Source organism: Pelodiscus sinensis, chromosome 1 (genome assembly GCF_052426305.1).
Source record: "Pelodiscus sinensis isolate ZL-2025 chromosome 1, ASM5242630v1, whole genome shotgun sequence".
Lineage (NCBI taxonomy): Eukaryota > Metazoa > Chordata > Testudines > Trionychidae > Pelodiscus > Pelodiscus sinensis.
In genome coordinates this window covers 42663688-42685389 of record NC_143052.1, presented here as the reverse complement: position 1 = coordinate 42685389, position 21702 = coordinate 42663688, and the positions used below count along the sequence as shown (strand labels likewise).

At 39.9% G+C, this 21702-nt stretch overlaps 1 protein-coding gene across 4 annotated transcripts in view; it reads right to left on the bottom strand.

The window, feature by feature from the left end:
• The window catches only part of IQUB (IQ motif and ubiquitin domain containing), a 56548-nt gene extending 36113 nt beyond the window's left edge, over positions 1 to 20435 (bottom strand). For 2 of the 4 annotated variants that reach the window (XM_006122642.5, XM_075928677.2), the window contains exons 1-9: positions 19948 to 20094; positions 18917 to 19023; positions 17779 to 18581; positions 15932 to 16066; positions 14011 to 14178; positions 13727 to 13902; positions 13098 to 13253; positions 10073 to 10283; positions 3191 to 3366 (exon numbers count right to left, since the gene is read on the bottom strand). In XM_006122642.5, the coding sequence (XP_006122704.3) occupies positions 3191 to 3366; positions 10073 to 10283; positions 13098 to 13253; positions 13727 to 13902; positions 14011 to 14178; positions 15932 to 16066; positions 17779 to 18577 (1821 nt within the window). In that variant the 5' untranslated portion in view covers positions 18578 to 18581; positions 18917 to 19023; positions 19948 to 20094. Of the gene's footprint in view, positions 1 to 3190; positions 3367 to 10072; positions 10284 to 13097; positions 13254 to 13726; positions 13903 to 14010; positions 14179 to 15931; positions 16067 to 17778; positions 18582 to 18916; positions 19024 to 19947; positions 20095 to 20161 lie in introns of those variants that run through there. The other 2 variants (XM_075928662.2, XM_075928671.2) reach the window with 2 other exon arrangements.
• Between the last annotated feature and the right edge of the window lie 1267 nt (positions 20436 to 21702).

Below are 21702 nucleotides of genomic sequence, written 5' to 3'. Positions count from 1 at the left end.
GCATAGCTGAAGTCGAAGTACCTTAAGACAGCTTTTGGTGCTGTCTATACTGCAGGAAGTTGAAGGAAAAACACTCTCCCTTCGACTTCTCTTACTCCTCATAGAAGTAGGAGCAGAGTGCCCCTCTCAGTTTAAATTAGCTGTCTTAACTAGACCAAGTAATTTGAACCCGGAAAGATTGACAGTGGCAGCTTTGATCTTCTCTGTAGTGTAGATATGCCCTTAGTCTCTTTTCTAAGATGAAAAGTCCCAGTCTTTTTAATCTCTCTTCATACGTCTCCTATTCTAAACACCTAACAATTTTTTTGCCTTTTCTGAATCTTTTCCAATGCCAAGACATTTTTTTGAGATGAAGTAAATACAGCACTATGTAGTAAGATATTCTCTACCCCTTTTAATTATTCCTAACATTGTTTGCTTTTTTGACTGCTGCTGCACAGTGGGTGGATGTTTTTAGAGAACTATCCACAATGACTCCAAAATCTCTCTCTCTTGAGTGGCAATATGTAAAATTAGTCCCTATCATTTTATACATATAATTGGGATTATTTTTTCCAATGTGCAATACTCTGCATTTATCAACATTAAAATTCATTTTCCATTTTGTTGCCCAATCACCTAGTTTTGTGTGATTCTTTTGAAGCTCTTCACAGTCTCATTTATTCTTAACTATCATGAGCAGTTTAGTGTCATCTGCAAATTTTCCTATCTCACTATTTACCCTTCTCCAGATGATTTATAAATATGTCTATCAGGAATGGTCCCAGTACGGACTCATGGGTCATTTATTCCTATCCTTTGTTTCCTGTCTTTTAAGCCATGAGAGGACCTCCCCTCTTATCCCATGACATCTTAACTTTACTTAAGAGCCATTGGTGAGTGCAGCCAGGCAGCCCACCCCTTTCTCAAACAATCTTGCTTGCCCTCTGAGATGTCTGTCTGTATACAGAGCAGAGAAGGAACAATAAGAAGATCAGCATAGCCATTAAGCTTTGATCTGCTTTGACCAGGATATGCAAGCTTCTGACTCTGAGTAACGATTAAGGAAATAAGCTAAGCTCGAGGCTGCAAGAAGTGTCGGCTGGCACCTATGTTGATTCGAACATACAGTCCCAGGAAGAGGAATTTCCTACTGAGAAAACAATGTCCAGTACTTCAAAATTTAATCATCTCAATTCTCTCTTACAAGTGTAAATTAAGTTCACAACTTCCTTGTAAGAACTGGTCTCACAGCAGACAGACCAGCATCAATTGGCATTACAGATAAGAAAGAGAAAATACGTGACCCACTGGGTATATAAGTTGGGCCCAGCACACACTCACTTTGAGTGTCAAACTACCATTTACCTGCTGGTCGGGTTAGGTGTTTGACCTCCCGAGGTCCACGGGGACGCCCACCTCGTATTTTTGTCTTTCCGAGGAATTGAGGGACCGATCCTGGCCTGACACGCTGGGACCGAGTGACGCAGAAAGGGGTAAAAATTGTACCTGTATGTGTCCTTTTGTTTTAGTGCATGCATAGAATAGAGCTCTTTAAAGATTAAGCTGTCATTTGGTACCATTATTTTCTATTTCCTATCTTTATTTTCCTTGTAACCATTTTTTTTAAGATATCTCTCTCTCATATATATATATATATATATATATATATATATATATATATATATATATATTTATTTGCCAGCAGTTAAGAAATAGAACAATAGCCATTGCAACCACATGATTTATAAGCTTCCTCAAATAAACCTGTAACTGTTTAAGCTTTAACCTGACTCCTTCAGTTGCTGTAATAGAACCAAGCACAATTTAAAAGAACTTCAGCCAGTCATAAAGGGACAGATATAGGGAGAGCCTGGGCATTTGGATTTGTGTCACACCCAGGTGGCAAAATTCAGTTGGGGCGCTTCTCAGTCTCCCCGAGGCTGCCTGCTGCGAAGGAATTATGAAAATCTAGCAGCTGAAATCTGAAGCGTAATAAGCTCTCCCTGTACACTTATTGGGGCGCCTTTCAGCCTCTTCCAGGCTGCCCACTGCAAGGGACCCCCGGTCTCAACAGTTAAAGTCTTAGGCGTATAGTACACACACACACACACACACACACACACACACACACACACACACACACACACACACACACACACACACACACACACACACACACACACACACCACACACTGCCCTGACCGTCGGCTGACAGTGAGGGACCTTGTCAAAGGCTTTCTGGGAATCTAAGTACACTATATCATTTTTGAAAGGAGTGTATAGTTAAGTCTGTAGTTTCCAGTTCCACTATCAACCTTGTTTTGAGGCATTTATAACTTTGTCATTTTAATTTGCTTGATACTGAAATTTGCCATTCACTACCCTACTTCCAAATAAGTTTTTGTTATTTGTTCCCCTCCACACAGAACATTTCATTTAAATTGAGATGGCCCATTTTTGTTTTTCACACATTCAAAAAATGAATTTTACAGGCATCTAAGGCATGTTTTAACAAACTACAGTAACTGATTTTTCAAACTACACAACAGCATATAAGAGGGCAGAATCAAGTGCTTATTTGTTTTTATTAGTGACACTGGGTATTTTGAGAGAGAAATTAATTCACAGAGTTATTTAAAATTTCAAAAATAGATAATGTATTTAAAGTAACTATTTTTCATGTATGGGTTTCTACATGATAATAACTTATGCTTCATAAAAATGAAAATAGCACATGTTATTCTGACATACTATGCTAGCTCTAAAATGATATGCATTTTTTTAGGGCCTGACTTTGTATCGCTGATGTCTCAGAGCAGAACTGGGCCATTTATGCAGAATATTCTTTTAGGAAAAATTCATCAACTCAGTCTTAATGTCATTATTATAATATACTTATATCTTGCTGTGCCTAGAGTGAAGCACAGATGGTAGGTTATATGATGCATTGTTCTCATATCTCTTCAAATAACTAGATAGGTTATGAAGTAAGTGGCAGCTTGAACTCTGTGCTTGGGAAAAAAGAAGTGTTCATTAAATTGTACCAACATAAATAAAGACTTAAAACCTGCAACTACTGGGAATGTATACTATACATAACAGGTCAACCTAGTTACAGTTGTTTACTTTTGACTGCTTGTTTGTAAATTATATTATGTTTTGAACTTTGGGTACCAGTCATGTTCAGACTGCAATTACTTCACTGACCTTATCCAAAAAGAACAGTATTGCTTTTTGCTGGTTCTCTTCATCAGCATTTAGTTTGTGTCTCCCAATGGACGCAATCAGCTGTGTCTCTTGTTCTAGAAGTGCACAGAGGACTGCCTTTCTTTCTGCTCCTGTGAAAGTGCTGTTAATGTGCTCAATCTCCTCCTGTCTCCATACTATATTAATTAAAAAAAAAAATCTGGATTTAAAAACTTAGAGTTTACCAGCTGGACATTTTTGCTTTCACATTGTCAGTGTGTATTTATTTTTCAGTGTTTAACACCAAACTTTCATCTTCCTAACAAATCACTTGTATATTTTAAGTTAGTTATACATATTTTTCCAAGCATATAAAAACAGCACAGAGATTAATCAAATTATGGGGGCTACATAGATATTCTATGTGCATTCACCTCCTCCAAGCTGCCATTTTGTGCTCCTCAATCTAAAATTTTATTAAGAAAATATCCCTAGGCCCAGAGGAGGAAACAAGCCCAGTGTACCACTCCAGTAAGGACTTACTGGGGCACGTGGCTGCAGAGGAATGAATTACCTATGCTGTGAGCTTTCCCCTCACTCCCTGACAGTGAAGGAAGGGGGAGAGTAAGGAAGAGGGGGACTTCAGCTCCCTCCTCCCTAAAGGGGACCCTTGCCCTCCCACATTACCCCCCACAAATCAACCCACTTCCCTGAGCTGCCCATGCCCTCAGCCCCATGCCCAAATTTCTGCACCTCTTCATACACACCTCAACCCTCTGCTATCAGCCATGCCTCAAACCCCCAACCCCGACTCCTTCACTCTACCACACACCCAGCCCTGACTCCTGCACCCTCCACATCCCTACTCCCTGCCCTGACCCCCACAAACCCAGCCCAACCCCCTGCCCTCCACCCCACACTTACAATTACTATCAAATCCATCCCCTACCTTCTGGCCTGAGCCCTGGGGGGGATACAACAGTACGTGTAAGAAATGTATGCTACTTTCATCTCTGCCTAGGCCTTGTGGTTATGAAACAAATCTTCAAAATATTAATCAAATATAACTGAAAAAATGTATGCTCCATGAGTTTGAAGAGAGCTTGAAATAATAGTGCTGAAAGACATGAACAGTTCCAGTTCATTTCAATGAGGTATTAACTCAGATGTCCAATGGCAGTTAAAAAACCTGTATTAAGTATTTAATTGCTGATCAAAGCATATAAGAAATGAAAAGAAGCCTATTAACAACATCTGTCTAAGCTACTAAAAGTGATATCTCATTTTGGTACCTCACTAGTGGTTGGTGCTTAGAGACCTACCATTTCTGTCCAATCAAAGGGCAGACCCATTGAGGACCAAACTGATGTCCCACTGGGAAACGGGGTCCCATATAAGTGGAAAGAGTCTTTCACGGCCCTTATGCAACCTGATTCACATATCATGCAAGAATACCAACTGACCATGGATGCAAGTATGAAAGGACAATACTTCTGCCAGATGCACCTTGACTGAAGAGAATGCAAGGCCCTAGTGCTATAAGTGAAGAAGGGCATCCAGAATGGACTGCAGAGATAGCTGGGTTGGGATATTCTGTGCTGATGCCCACAAGAGAAAAGCTTAGCCAGGTAAATTGCTATGGTAGAGTGCTTTCTGCTCTCCAAGTCCTGGTCTACATTAAAGGGGAAGGTTGACTTAAGATATGCAAGTCCAGCTATGTTAATTACATAGTTGGAGTTGATGGATCTTAAATAGTGTTTTTGCACCAGCAACACAGAGGGAGGTTGACAGGAGCAAACACTCCAGTCGGCTTCCTTTACTCCTTGTGAGGAACAGACTACTGGCACCAATGGGTGAACCCTCTAAATTCGAATTAGTGGGTTTTCACTAGACCCACTAATTTGAACTCTGGAAGATCAAGTAGTAGACATGGCCTAGTGTAGACATGGCCCAAGAGAACCTGCTGTACCAGACTAAAGCAGACTTGTTTCTCTGGATTCAGCCACACAGCATCCAAACTGTGATGTGGTATGGGCACAAGACCTGACTAGCATCATATGAGATTAGGTCTTGGCAGCTGGGAAGTGGCCTCAGGGATGCTACAGCCAGGTCCATGAGCATTTCAAACCAATGCTGATGGGATCATGCTAAGGCAATCATAGAGACCATGTCTTGTCCTACTTGATTTTTGAGAACACTTTGCTGATAAGCAGACTTGGCAGAAAAGAGTACATCAGGTCTCCTGACCACAACAGGAGACAGGCACTGCAAACTGAGCCTCTGCTGAGACCTGGAAAAAACAGAACTGAGGACACTATCTGTTCAGCCAAGTGGTGAACAGGGTCACTCAGGATCTCCCCAGTTCTGACACTCTGATAAACTCCAAGTAAAGGGACACTTGTGGTGAGAGAAGAAGGACCTCTTAAGACAATGTGTCAGCATGTTCCAGACTCCAGAGAAATGCAAGACTTTTAGGTGGATTACATGCTGAATTCAGAAGTCCCTCAGATGGAGGATTTCCAGGCACAGAGCCAACAACAGAGCTCCCCTGTTTGCTAACATAGAACATTGTCTGTTAGCACCTGCACCACCCATACCACCCAACGGACCATTTGGGGAAGGAAGACGCAGCAAGCCAGATAGATGGTTCCGAGCTCCCTGACATTTATTTGTAATGCAAGTGCCTCTTGAGACCATAACCCCTGAATCCATGGTGTACCAAGATGCACTCCCCAACCGAGATCAGACACATCTGAAATGAGGAAGATCATGGGCTGCAGGCTTACAAACAGCTTACAAACCTTCCAACACCATAACTGGGTCAGACTACCGCAGCAGAGAGTTACGTATTTAAGGTGGAATCATAAAGACCTTGACTAGGTGATGTCTGATTGAGGAACAGACTGGCACCAACCACATCTGGAAGGGATGCAGCCTGTCCCCTCTATCAGCTGGGAAAGACTCGCTACTCCAACCTCGGCAGGGAGCTGCTGCGGTAGCTGAGGAGAAGTGCCCCTCCCCCAGCCAGGCAGCTCCCTACGTCAAGCCCTGAGTCTCAGCCAGGTATCTCCGTGTGTAGAGCCCTAAGCACCTGGCTAGGTGGGGCTCATTAAGCAGTTGCAGGGCCCTGACACTGCACAGCTTAGAGGGAAACTTGTTGTTTTGGCATTGTTCTTGACAAATCCATGCTGGCTATTGCTTATCAATTTTATTATCCTCTAGGTGCTTACTAATTGATTGTTTAATCATAGAATCATAGAACACTAGAACTGGAAAGGACCTCGAGAGGTCATCGAGTCCAATCCCCTGCCCTCACAGAAGGACCCAGTACCAAGACCATCCCTGATAGATGTCTATCTAACCTGCTCTTAAATATTTCTAGCGATGGAGATTCCACAATCTCCCTAGGCTACTTATTCCAGTGTTTAACCACCCTGACAGTTAGGAAGTTTTTCCTAATATCCAACCTAAAGCTCCCTTTCTGCAGTTTAAGCCCATTGTTTCTTGTCCTATCTTCAGAGGCCAAGGAGAACAATTTGTCTCCCTCCCCCTTGTGATACCCTTTTAGATATTTGAAAACCGCTATCATGTCCCCTCTTAGTCTTCTCCTTTCCAAACTAAATAAGCCAAATTCTTTCAGTTGTCCTTCGTAAGTCATGTTCTCTAGATCTTTAATCATTCTTGTTGCTCTTCTCTGGACCTTCTCCAGTTTCTCCACATCTTTCTTGAAATGTGGTGCCCAGAACTGGACATAATACTTCAACTGAGGCCTAATCAACACAGAGTAGAGAGGAAGAATGACTTCTCATGTCTTGCTCACAACACTTCTGTTAATGCGTCCCAGAATCATGTTTGCTTTTTTGCAATAGTGTCACACTGTTGACTCATATTTAGCTTGTGGGCCACTATGATCCCTATATCCCTTTCTGATGTACTCCTTCCTAGACAGTCACTTTCTATTCTGTATGAGTGAAACTGATTGTTCCTTCCTAGTAGAGTACTTTGCATTTGTCCTTATTACACTTCATCCTATTTACCTCAGACTATTTCTCCAGTTTGTCCAGATCATTTTGAATTATGATCTTATCCTCCAAAGCAGTGGCAACCAGTCCCAGCTAGGAACTTAATAAGAGTACTCTCTATGCCAAAATCTAAATAATTGATGAAGATATTGAACAAAACTGGTCCCAAACAGACCCCTGCAGAACCCCAATTGTTATGCCCTTCCAGCAAGATTGTGAACTGGCAGGATAACTGAGAACAGTTATCCAGCCAGTTATGCACCCACTTTATAGTAGCCCCATCTAAGTTGTATTTGCCTAGTTTATTGATAAGAAGTTCATGCAAGACCGTATCAAATGCCTTAATAAAGTCTAGGTATACCACGTCCACCGCTTCTGTCTTATCCACAAGAATAATAATCTGTTCTGGGATCTTTCCAGTCATTGAAGTTGGGTAGGCTGATGTAGAATTCCCTGGGTCCTCTTTGTTCCTCTTTTGAAACACAGGTACTAAGTTTGCCCTTCTCTTCTCTGAGACCTTTACAGTTTTCCATGAGATCTCAAATATAATTGCTAATGGTTCCAAAACTGTTTCAGATAGTTCCTTAAAGTAGTTTTGGATGAATTTAATCAGACCATGCTGGCTTTAATTCTTCTAATTTATCTAAATATTCTTTAACTGGTTCTTTCCTTATTTTGATTTGCAATCCTTTCCCTTTGTTGTTAAAATTAACTGTGTTCAATATGTGATCACAGTTAACCTTTTTAATCAAGGCTGAAGCAAAATAGGCATTAATAATCTCAGCCTTCTTGATATCATCTTCTTAGCTCTCCTTTCCTACTGAGTAGTGGACCTATACTCTCCTTTCCCTTTTTCTTACTCCAATTTATAGAACCTCTTTTATTGCCTTTTAGGTCCCATGGTAGGTGTAATATGCATACGCACACCTATCTTGGCTTGTTTTGTACTGGCCATTACCAGAGCATAGATGCTGATATATACATACATACACATATGACATTTTTTCTGTTCCTAACAATATTAAAATGAGACAGTGACTTTTCCAAAACAATTACATAGCAAAGCATACATATCAACGAAACAATATATAATGCATACTTAAGGGGGAAAATCTATGATATGGTACCTTATCCCAGGAAAGAGCTATACAAAGAAAAGTTTTATTCGCTTCTTATCTCCAGTACCTTAAGTGTTTTTATTTTAGAATATTTCAACTCATTTCTTTAAGGCTTCTTTGCTATGGTTTTAATACTAAGCTTCCTGCTTAGTTCACAGTATCTCATGAAACTTCCAAGAACAGCAATTTTAGTCAACAATAGCATTGCATAGCTGAAAGCTTCGTATACCACAAGGAGGCAGACAAATTTCAAAGACAAAGCTAATAAATATAGTAAGCAAGGTTTTTTTACGGGGCTAAAAGGTGTTTAGACAGAGATATTGGAATTGTCTAGATTCACCTACTGATTCACTGAAAATAGGCAACCAGCTTAAAAATGTACCTTGTAGAACAAATGCTTTATAGAACCAGAAGAATCTTCTTTGGCACAATATTTATTCTCTCTCCAGACTGCAACTATTCCCATGTACTCACTTTACATTTTATTAATAAAATTGCCATATTAAAATATTATATACATTATATAAAAAAGAGAGTTTACTATTGATGCTCAACTTCTTTAACCAAAAAACTGAAAAATATTCTGGCTAGTTCTGGCTGACCCTGTTCCTGTTGTGATTACCAGTAATGCCCTTCACAAATCTCTGGAGGACAATAATCTCATTCTATTTCTGTCACAGTGATTTAGTTTGTGTCGTCTGTTGACACTGTAAGAATGTGAAAGTACTACTCTGTTATAATGAGCATGACTGCAGGTCATTGTATAGACTAGAGAAGCAACTAGTCAAACAAACCAAAACAAAAGCAAATTGTCAATAATTTATATAATGACTGATTTTTTTAACATAAGGTGTTAAAGAGATTTCAAATAATATAATTTTCTTTTACACTGTTTGTACTGGCACAAATTTATTGTGTTGCCTAGATATTACATTTCTGAACTTGCACAACTAAGAATTTTATTGTGCCTGTGAACCAGATGGTATTTAACTAAACAAAAGAACTATGTATATAACCATAAGTTTCAAATTTAAAAATAGCAAGGCTCACTCAGGATTTCAACTCTGATCTTTGTTGAGTCTACCTCAAATAAATTTCTTTTAAAAATGATTTGGACTGGGTCAAACAGACTGCTAATACACTGCCAATTATGAAACAGGTTTTCAAATAAATGCTATAGTGATCCAGATTCCAAACATCAGCAGTAATAAAATGGCCAAGATTTTCAAACTGTCTTGTGATTTTGGAGAGGAGAGGGGAAAAAAGAAAAAAAGAACATAAGAGAATGAGAGAATTAAGAAAATTTGGATGCTGTCTTTTGAATTTTGGATAAAATATCACAAATCTCTGTTGCAATTTAGATGGTTAAAATTCTGAACTATGGATATTAAAGCTGCATTTTGTATGGATTTATTTCAGCTATTTAAGTATCACAGTATTACACTACAAACAAAAATTATATTCTGTTCCTCCAACTAGAGTTAGCATTAGAAATGAATGAAGCCAACAATACATTTGTCAGCTAGCACAATTATCCCCTGTATTTGGTAAGCTAATTACTTCCTAATATGAAACAGAAAATAGTTGTTTGTTAGATAGCATTTTACTTTTGAAAATACTTCATTTTTAAAGTATTTCCATTGCAAATTGAAAAACAATGGAAACATTTCCATTGACATGAGGGGTCTCTGAAAGTTTTTTTTTCTTTAACAACACCAACATTTGAAGTCTGAGACAAATTGAGAATGCCAAGAAAAACTTACATTCTAAAGCATGGTAAAGTAGTTCAAAGTCTTCCTTTGTTTTAGGATTCAATCTTCGTTCATACTCCCTTCTCAATCTTTCTTCCTTCTCTCTTTTTTTCCTTAACTCTTCTTGTACCTCCCATTCTAACCGCAACCTTTTTTCTTCTCTTAATTTCTGTACAACATTTATAGCATGCCATCGTCGGAAATATGTCTGTAATACTATTACCTAAATAGAGTATAAAACAGAAAAATAGTACCAGCTTAAAGTACCATGCTAGAATTTTTTTTTTTTTAAGTAGCATGTAAATTTGTTAGAAATTGCAATTTTGTTTAACATGTACAATAAACTAAATCATGACCATCATTGTACTCCTATCAAACTAGCTGGTAGTTTTGTTGTTGACTTCAGTGAGAGTAAAATTGGGCCCACATGTACCACTGACCATATAGCTTCAAGTTATCAAATGTATGCCTGACTTGTGATTGTAAAATATGGTAACCTCATTATCTTCCTTCAAAGTCCTCCTCAAAACTCTCTTTTGCTATGGTGCCTCCACAAAACTTGCCAAGGATTAGGCTGCAGGCCTGATGACACCTCGGCCTATTACATTGACCAGAACTACCTCATTATTTTCTTGTACTTCCCCATCTAACTGTTGTCTCTTGTCTTATACATAGATTGTAAGTTCTGGGACAAGGATTGTTTTTTTGTTCTGTATTTGTACAGCACGTAGCACAATGGGATTCTGGTCCATTACTATGGCTCCTAGGTGCTACAATAATATAAATAATAATACAGGTTGTATACCTTCCTAAACGTGGACTCTTTGGTCCAGCAACATCTGTGATCCTGCCTTGATCAGAGAACCCTTGGGACAGAAACCCAGAGGCAGAGCCCCTGTCAAGACTGACAGTAGCAGGGCCATGGCCGGTGGAAGTGGGCGAGCCTAGTATCCAGCCGCCTGGCCGGGGCTGCAGGAAAAGGGGGCCAATGTCTGGCAAGCCCGGCCAGGGCCAGCAGCGCAGTTGGACCAAAGGTAGGGAGGTCAGATGGAAACTGAGCCAGGGCCAGTGGACCTTCCCTGATCCAGCAAATTCTCTTGTTCGGGACAGGTCAGGCCCCAAGGGTGCCGGACCAGGGAGGTCCATCCTGTAGATAAAAATGTGCAATAGCATGTATAATGGATACATTTTGACAGATATACTTGAAAATTTGTCCTTTTACTCATAGAAAGAAAGTGAAAATGTAATGGAAAATCAGCTATATTTTGTTTGTGAGCTAGTGGTTAAGGTGACACTACCATTCAGTACAGCACTATATTTAAAAAAAAAGAAGTGAGGTTATGAAAGTAAGAGCACAATCTTGTTTGTTGATTCATAATCTTTTAAACTTCTCTCTTTGTTTGTTAATTTACTTCATTACTTAAGGCAAAAGAATCCCACAATACAGACACCACCATGAGTTTTGGTGTCTCAGATTTGCCATGACAGATGTGGACAGACAGTAAAGAGCTTTCTGCTGAAGATCTCTAAAAGTAAAGAAGTTCTTGATGCAAATATCTGCCTACGGAGACCTTTCAGTAGATCCAAGGAGGCAAAAACCTGCAAATTGAAGTTCGCCATCTGTGACCTTAAGGAAACAGACAGCCAGCCCGAGAAAATGAATGGGCATGGGATTTGGCTCTAAATGCAGTAATTAGCTTGTGGACAGATGACAAGTACTTGCAGCAGCAGAAGACCTGGAGAATGATCCCAAGAGATTCTCAGGAGATTCCACAACATCTTGTAACTCCACAGGACTGCTCACCTATTTCAGCTCCCCTTCAATAATAAACTACATTTATGGAAAATTAATATACTATAAAAATTTCAATTACAACAGTTTTTAAAAGGTTGATTGAATGGCATTTATCAGAAAATGGAAACAAAGATTAGAATTTTTTCTCTCCAGTAAATACATCTGGTCTGTTTCAAAGATGAATGAACATAGACATGCAGAAGTCAAACAATTATCAACAAGATAATAAGAAAGCACACTGGACCTAGTAGAAATATATGTTCTAGAAACATTCAGTTAATATATCTCAATTACATTAACAAAAAGCAAGATGCAATATTCTATATATCAGCTTGCAAGTTTTAAAAATGTTTTAAAAATGGGGCCAAAAATTCAGACTTAGTGTAAAAAGCCATAACAGCATTGAACCTGTCTTGTAATATTATGGAAGAAATCTTCAAAAATGTGTGCCTTTCTTTCAAGGGAAAACTGGAAAATGTAACTAAAATTGTCTACATAACACCATTTGCACACTCTTTAATAATTTCTGTAAGGGCTATTAAAGAGCATACTAAAACAAACTGCAGGCCTAAGGGGCAATCGTATTCAATGCCTAATTCCACAAGATGTTCACTACTCTCATTAACCAAAATCATAATATTGTATAGATCTTATATAACACTTTTCATCAGTATATTCTAAAGCACTTCACAAAAAAAGAGATCAGTGGAGAAACGGAAGCTCAGAACAGGGAAGTCACATGTCCAAGGTCACTCAGTAACAGACCCAGGAACTAAACCCAGATCTCCAAAATTTCAGTCCAGTGCACCAAGTTTAAAGATGAATGGCATATTTAAATATCATGGTGCTGCCATGGATCAACTTATGTAGCCACACATTTATGCATACAATATGCCTAACAAAACTTTATGAGAAAGCTGAGGAAATGAAAACATGTTTAGACAAACTTCCATACACAGCAATCAGGGAGTCACTCATTCTGAGAAAGAATCCACAAAGTCCACTGATCACATTTCTCAAGATGTGCAGTAAGTAATTATTATCTCAATGTTGTTAAAATACAACACTGATAACACTGTAAATTAGCAGATACATGCTTTTCCTTTATCTCACTAACAATCATAAAAACAAAGTTTAAAAATTAACAGGATTTTTGCCATTCATCTTTAAACACATTCTTTGAACACTTATCCAATCATCTCTTTAATATGCCATTTTATAGATATATGGAGAAGAACTTACTGCATCTAGTCTACGTTTATGATATTCTTCTGCAGTAAGATATGTTCTTGGTCTTCTTAACTTGTCAGTCATGTTTGAGACATAGAGGCCAATTTTAGTCATCTGTGTGGAGGTTGTATTTATAGTCTGTTGGCGTTTATTCTTCTCCACAACAGTCTGGAATAAAAACGTAATTCATGTTAAAATATGACATAACCTATGCTGCGGATTTTAGTATTTTTTCAAATTAAAATGAATGAAATTCAGTTACTTAAAATCATGCAAATTCATTTTATTAACTATTTGTTTTTAAGTCTGACTACTTATTTATGTATCAGAGGGGTAGCCATGTTAGTCTGGATCTGCAAAAGCAACAAGGAGTCCTGTGGCACCTTATATACTAACAGATGTATTGGAGCATAAGCTTTCGTGGGCAAAGACCCACTTCATCAGATGTATGTCATGAAGTGGGTCTTTGCCCACGAAAGCTTATGCTCTAATACATCTGTTAGTCTATAAGGGGCCACAGGACTCCTTGTACTTATTTGTGCTCAATTATTTCTCCAGTCAGCTTAATTTCTGACAACCATGTCAATATTCTATTTTGTTTAGCAAAAAATGTTCTAAATGAAAGACCATTAAAAAATTACCTGTGTCTCCCTGCAAAATACTTCAATTCCTTTGTCACGTCGTTTTTTGGGTACTGTTTGTGATCCTGCATTATGAAATTCCACGCCTGTTACCCTATGTTTAAATCCACCCAGAAATGGCTTACGATAAGTAGGCCTTTCGATCTCTACTGCTACATCCTGGAATGTGTCAGAATCTGTTCAGATATAATAATTAAATACAATTATATACTATTCTGTAAGTAATCTGATTACAATATGGCACAAATATTAATATTAATGCATATTTGAAAAATATTGTTGACCTGTTTGCACTCTCACAGTTATGACATCAGGCATGTTGTAGTCTTGCTGCAGTTTAATTGTTTTGATTGGGTACTGTTCTGGATCAAGAGAAAACATTTCAATCTGGATAGTTCCATGAGGCCTAACTCCAATATGCATTAGAGTTTCACCATCCTCAATCAGCCTCCCTTTAAAACAAAACAAAACAAAACAAACAAAGTAAGGCATTCTTCTCTAATAAAAAAGGATACTGTCAAGCATTTTCCTCGGAAGAAATCAAAACTACAGATTATTTTAGCGAAACATGAGTGTTGAGTCAGTTTAATCTCAATTTAGGAAAGTCTGTGTTACTTCTGCCCAAAAGATATTCTAGGTAGCTCTGTCACAATCATACAAAGAGAAAAAAAATCATATTCACTTTCAAGAAAAAAGGCACAGAAATTAAAGTATCTACTTACCTTATTTGTTAAATAGCTCTTTAAAATTCTAGCTTTTACATTAGTTACTTTTTTGTCCTCATTGAAGATTTAGTGTATTAGTAAATGTAATATTTCTATTTTCAAACTTGATGTGGGTGCACAATAAACAAAATGGCCAGAAAGCTGAAATGCATAATCTGATGCAGACCTGTGGTTTAAACACTAACTCAGATTGATACAAACTGTCTTTAATTTTAATGCAATATTTCAAATACATCTTGCTTAATGGAAAGATAGTACTAAAATACATGGAGTTGAGTCCTGGGTATGCTAGGTCTCAGTTGGTTTTGATAAAGTATCCCAATATAACTTTAACAGGTTTGAAAAGCCTAGCCTGCCAATTCCATTGTCTCCCAGCACGGAGCCACTCTGTGTCACTTTTTGGTCATCTCTGGTCTATCCTGCAGTTCCTCCAGGAAAAGAAAAAAGAGAAAACTGACTCAAGCAACAAGTTTTGAGAAATAGATGCCAGGAAAAGCACCTACTCTGTGTCATTGCCACAAAGGAAAAATATTAAAATTAGTAATTTTCCAGAGCAGCCTCTACCTCTTGGATCTTACTCATTTTCTAGTGCCCTTAACCACAAAACACCAACTATTTCTTTTCCAGTCCTACCTAGCTCTCTGGGTACGTTTACACAAGTGTTATTTCGGAATAACTTACGTTATTCCAAAATAACATAGTTCGCATCTACACTACAAGTAATTATTCAACATAATGTAAAAGCAATGTTGAGCTGGAGAAATTCTTACTCTGAGTCCTGTAACTCTCATTTCAGAAGGAGCAAGAGAAGTCAGAGGAAGAGTGCTCTCTCTCAGACTTCCTGCTGTGTAGATAGTGCCAAAAGCCAAAATAAGCTATTTCAACTTAAGCTACACAATTGACATAGTTCAAGATCTGTAGCTTATTTTGACTTTAGCCCTGCTGAGTATATGTGCTCTCTGCTATTAAATCAGATACACTGTAAGATTTCATTTGTTGTAACATTTTCTAAAGAAGAAAAAAAGTATCTGTAACTCTGAAATTTGGGGTCAGCCCAGACATGATATTTTAATGAAATGTTAGAGGAAAATCTTTGGTGTATAATAATAAAAATATAGTTTCAGTATTTGAAAAATATTAAGATTGTGTTTGGTTCACCAACTAAAATATTTGAAGTATGGTTCTTCTGGAAGTAGTTGATGTACAAATGCAAATTTTATTCAATAGACCTGTTTAGTGATTGACACCAGGTCTATTCAATTTACTATATAATATATGCCAGAAATATATTCTTACAAAAAGTACAAAGTAAGGTCATGATCCTGCCATTGGATCCACATGAACAGACTCCTTTATTCTTGTGGACCTTCCCCAAAGCCTGCCTCTGACAATCCAATTTCAGGATCAGGGCCTAATCATTTATGATTTTTAATAGGGCTGAAAAACAAAGAAAGGTTTTTACTAAATCTTTGCTCCGTACCTTGAAACACGACCTGTAAGACATCCTGTGGTACTTTTAGCTGTGATGCAAAGTATTGCTTCAGCTTCCCTACGGACTGGTTAATGTTAAAAGCCATTGTGATCATCTGGATATCAGGAACCAACATGATTTTAACTGAGGAAAATAAACAGAGATACCAATTCCTGTTATATAAATTGAATGGATGATAAATCCTTTTATTTAGACCAGTGTTTCTCACAGTTGTCCATGAAACCACTTTGAGAAACCTTTTAACTGGCTGCTCAGGTATGTTTACCTACTGGCACCACGGCCACAGAGCCTCGTGGCTCCTATTGGCTCCGTTTCACCATTTGCAGCCAGGAGGAGCTGCAGGAACCAGTGACCTGGTCCACACCGCTTCCTGTAGTTCCCCTCGGCTGCAAACAGTGAAATGGAGCCAATAGGAGCCACGAGACTCCATGGCTATGATGTCGGTAAGTAAACACACTGCAGCAGCCATTTAACTGTTTTCTCAAAGAGGTCTTGTGGATCACTTTGAGAAACTGATTTAGATTGAAGAACTGAATTTCAGCTCTTCCAATATTCATAAGGTACTTTTCCCCTCTTCCAAATATGCTTCACGAGATGATTTACCCAGCACTGCTCGTGTCCTTACCTCAATTAATTTTGGTGTTTTTTTTTTAAAATAAAAAGAAAATGTACATGCTTCATTTAGATCATTGCTCTGGGGTGGGGTTGGGGATGAAAAGTTCAATACGCAGGCTGCCCTGGAGAGAGGGACTACCCAAGCCCTCTTCCATCACAGCACCTTGGGGCCTGGTGAGAAGTATATCTCTATGGCTGCTGCAGGTCCAGTTGGCACAGTCAGGGGAGGGATGCATGTCCACTGGCTAGGGCAGGTTCAGGTTTATCTGTCCCCTGTGCTCCCCAGCCAGAGTGAGGAATGCAGCAAACTGTGCATTTTCCCCCTCATTCCCTGACAAAGAGGAAAAGTCAGCAATGTTCTCATACAAATTGGGGGAGGGAGGAGCTTCAGTATCCCCTGCCCTCTGTAAAGGATGCTGGGGAGAGGCTTAAAGTTAGAGCAGTCCTGGAGTGCATCCCCTCCGCTTCCCCAGACAGTTCCTTTCACCTGACTGATGATTCTGGATCTTTTCTACATGGTTTATGAGAAGCAATCCCATTACATTTACATCCCATTGTCATGGCACAACCAAACCATTATCTGGCTTTAAGTTATAATAAGAGGAAGCTGTATACTGAATTTGTGGTCATAGCTCTTACTGTTTAGGCATTCTTGAACAAACAGACAGACACTCACACAGAGTGACACACAACAAACTCTCTTAAATATATAGTAGATGTGCATAATAGTGTGTACATATATCTAGATATAAGAAATAAAATTTATATTATAAACGTTACATTTAAAACAATTTACACCAAAATTACAAAATGAAAACAAATCAGAATGTAAAACATATCAATAGCAGCAGTGCTGTGTGACCTGGCATGCCAATAATGACAGTTTATTTTGTAGTTCTCAATAAAGAGAAAATTCTCAACAGAGAAACAGGGATTGATATATAAAACACTTTTTGCTACCAGGTTAGGAATAAAATATCACTTTGATCTATCTGGTGTTTCAGCAGGTAGATATGGTGTAACACAATTTTTACTAATGCAATATGGTTTAAAGTTTATTTTTACTTCAAAAATATCAAATATTGGATGGAGTCCATGTTGCCTCAATCAGGTAATGAGCAAAAGCCAAGAAACCATTGGTAGGTTGTGAATAAATATAACACAGCATTTGTAAAAATATGGTAGTAACAACCAATTTTTATGTGAAGCAAATTTTATACCTGTTGCTGTAGCATTTGTTGTTGCTTCTGGTAAGGACCTCTCAGATTCCAAATCATCCAGTTGCCTCCTACCTAAGTTGTACATTTCAGCTGCTAACAACTTAACAAATGTTTCTGTAGTAATTTGAGAAATTTCTTCAGTCACTTTAGTTAATGGAGCAGTTGGCTCAGCTGCACCTTGTTCACTTTTTTCAAGCAATTCTTTATTGCTCACAGCAAGAGCATTAACCTCTTCAAGGCCTGGTTCCTGCCCTTCTATGCTTGCCCGCTCTTGTTCCTCAAGACCCAGTTCCTGCCCTCCTACCTTTGCTTGCTCTTGTTCTTCAAGACTTGGTTCCTGCCCTTCTACCCTTGCCTGCTCTTGTACCTCAAGACCTGGTTCTTGCCCTTCCACCCTTGCCTGCTCTTCTTCCTCAAGACCTTGTTCCTGCCCTTCTACCTTTGGCTGCTCATGTTCCTCAAGACCTGGTTTCTGCCCTTCTACCGTTGCCTGCTCTAGTTCCTCAAGACCTGGTTCCTGCTCATGAGCCTCTGAAGTGGGTTCCTGCTCCGGTTCCTCCCCACAAGTCTCTGGAGCTGGTTCCTGCTCCTTCTGTAGTCCATCCTCATTTGACTGTGATATATCTGTCCTTGCTTTCAGAAGAACCGATGTCTCTGCAGTGCTAATGTGATCGGTCTCTGTATCATCTTCTTCTGGTGGCTTTCTGTGTGTGAGATCTATCATTTGCTTTTCAGTGTCTGATACTTCAGTTTTATCTGCTTCACTGTGGCTATCAACCACCTCCTTTGGATCAGCCATTTTCCTGAAATTTAAGATTATATATTTTTAAGTTTCCTGCTTGAATAATTCAGTTTTTTATTTTAAAATTTCATAGTGATTTTAAAATCCCCAACATTTACATCACCAAACATACTTTGCCGTGTCAGTCACAATACTGCCTATTTAATGGTGGCTTGGATCTTTGGTTCAAAAAGTAAAGTATTATTAATCCTTGCAACAGTGGCCTCAAGTCCTTCCAACTGTTTTCACTAACCCTGGGACACAATAGCCTAGCCATTATTTGGTAAAATTTTCCCCTGATACAATTAAGACTTCACTGAGAAAATTCCATTAGAGAGCAGAGCCTCTTATAATTACCTGGTCGGATATTATGGTAACAGAAGCAATGGAACTAATGCACACTGGAATCATCACATTGTTGTCCTTTTGAAGAGTATCCAATCAGTGAGACCTTGCTGAGGTGCCTAAGGCAAAAGAACATTGTTTCTTTGTATCTGTCATGTACACAACACAGGAAAATTATCTGAGATACATTGAAGGATCTCAGAGTGACTTTTCAACTATCAGTGTTCTAGTCTCACTATCAACTTCAGTGGATCTGTAGGGATGTCTCGAGTTCCCTCTGAGGAACCTGATGACATTTTGATACAGTATTGTGATACCTTTATGGGCAGTCACTATACCAAGCTCATGAAAGATGTCAATGCACAGGGTGACATTATATCCTGTTTTGGCCACAACAGTCCTTCATTAAGCACTGCTCTGGCCTTTCAGACATTTTTTGGCAAAAACTGGAATTTGTCCTTTTTGTTTTTGCCAACTAATCAAGTTGTCAAGAGCAAATGGGACAACTACCTACTTTTGTCAAAAAAGTCATGTGTGAAAGAATGTGTGGGGTGCACGTGGTGATGCCAGCCCCCTGCTTGGGAGTGGGAGAGAGCAAGCTCTGGTGAGGGGCAGGCAAGACTCAAGCAAGCAGCAATACCAGCTCCAGACTCACACACGGGGAGGACGGAGGAGGGCAGGTAGGGTTTGGGCGAGCAGCAACATGGGGAGGCTGTCCCTTTGGAGACTGTCCCACTAAACCCCTAACGTGGTTTTATCCGGGGACTGGGACTGCGGCTTGGTAAGGACCCCAAAATGCACCAACGGGACTACAACACCCAGAATGCACCACAGCCCACCGAGCCCATTCTATAGATGCAGCCGTCAGACTCCCACTCCTGGCATTCGAGGCGCCCCCCCGCCCCGCCTCCTTAACCCTACAGCGGTAGCGGCGCTGTGCATGCTGGGAGACGCAGCGTTTCCCGAGGTGACTTTGAGCCAGTCGGCGCCTTGTAATTCCTTCATGCGGGACCGGCTTATACTCCTGCTCGAGCCCCCTTTACCTCAGCCCCAAGGCGTCAGCGCCGCTTCCCGGGCAAGACGCCTCTGCCCCCTCTCAGTCTCGAACGCCAGCGCGTTGTGGTTGCAGCCATGGCAACCTCGAACTTTTACACATTCTCGCGAGATCAGGGTAGGGAGGGGGCTGAGAGTAGGAGCATGCGCGTTATGGGCCAATGTTGGCCCGAAGGCTTGAGAACAGAGCAGAGCCGTAGTGACCTGCGTTTGAGACAAGGGCTCCGCGGCGCGGGTGTGAGCGCTGTAGTCCAGGCTCTGCTCTAGCCTCTCCGCAGCTTACGCATCTGTTCCCTAACGCAAGGGGGAGACCAACGGCCTGTCAAAAACAAAAACCCTGGCGCGCCCTCCAGCGAGACTCTCTCTAAATTCTGGTCACCACCGCACTGAAGCGTGAGCCGGGGGCGCTGAGAGCGTATTCGTGATTAGTTAGGCAGCTTAGATTCTAGCGGCACCGTTGCAGAACACACAGATGCAAGCGCCCACCTGACTTGTGGGTGCAAACCCCATGGTAACGGCATTGTGCGTGCACGTTTTTGAAAATGCGACCGTTCATCGGTCGTCATCATTGTGATGCTCATTAAGTACATTATCGAAGTGAGCCAGAAATACCGGTGAGTGCAGTTATACCCAGTGCTCAGATGCCATAAGGTAGTGGTTGCATTATACCTAGCAGTGCTTTACTTTTTACAGGCGAAGCAGAACTGAACCCTAAGGGACTTGTCACTAACAATATCGTAAGAATTATGTTTATCTTGACTACAGTATGCAAGTTACTCTGTAAAGATAGACTAGTGGGCATTATGTGACTTATGATCTATTAATTTATGAAGTCTTTTAAATTAACACTTGAATTATCCCATATTCATTATAAACCACCACAATACCATTTTAGTTTCAGATTCTGCTTATTTCCAACCAAATATTTTTCCTACCAGTATTACTACCATGACATGCATGGGAAACAAGGGCACATTAAATGAGGTGCATGCTGAATGCACACAACACAGAGCCATGTGTGCTGTTCACAGATTTTTCCATGTCCAAAGTCATACTGAAAATTCCTCTATCACTGACTCTTTGGGCTTGTTACCCCCTCCCCCAAGAAGTAAACCACCTTAGAATATATAATTAACATGAAATAAGTTCCAAATAGCTTACTCCAAGTTGTGTAGTTTGGGATCTTAGTTTTAAGTCTTGGCTTAGGTAAAGGACTGTTAAAATTTGAAAAGTAAGTTATTTGCATTTGACTTACAGATGCGTTTGTATGCTCTATCTAGTATAATCCTGATTCTTAAGGTCCTTAAAAATTACCAGCACACTATCAAAGTAAATTTAAATGTGTGGAACAGTACTGGCACTTCAGTACTTTGTCTCCAATAGTTACAGGCAGTCCCCGGATTACGTACAAGATAGGAACTATAGGTTTGTTCTTAAGTTGAATTTGTATGTAAGTCAGAACTGGCTCCAGATTCAGCTGCTGCCACTGAAACTGACCAGGGGCTGACTACAGGAAGCCAGAGGCAGAATTGCTCTGCCCCCAGCTTCCTGGAATCAGCCTGATCAGTTTCAACAGCTGCTGAATCTGGAGCCTGGGACAGAACAGCTCCTACAGGACCAACCCGGCAGCACCCCAGCTGCTCTACCCAAGGCATCCTGCAACAAAAGCCTGCTCTGCTGGGGGGGGGGCGCACTAGCTGCGCCTCCCTCCCCCCCAGCACACCAGGGAGACCCGAGCAAAGCTG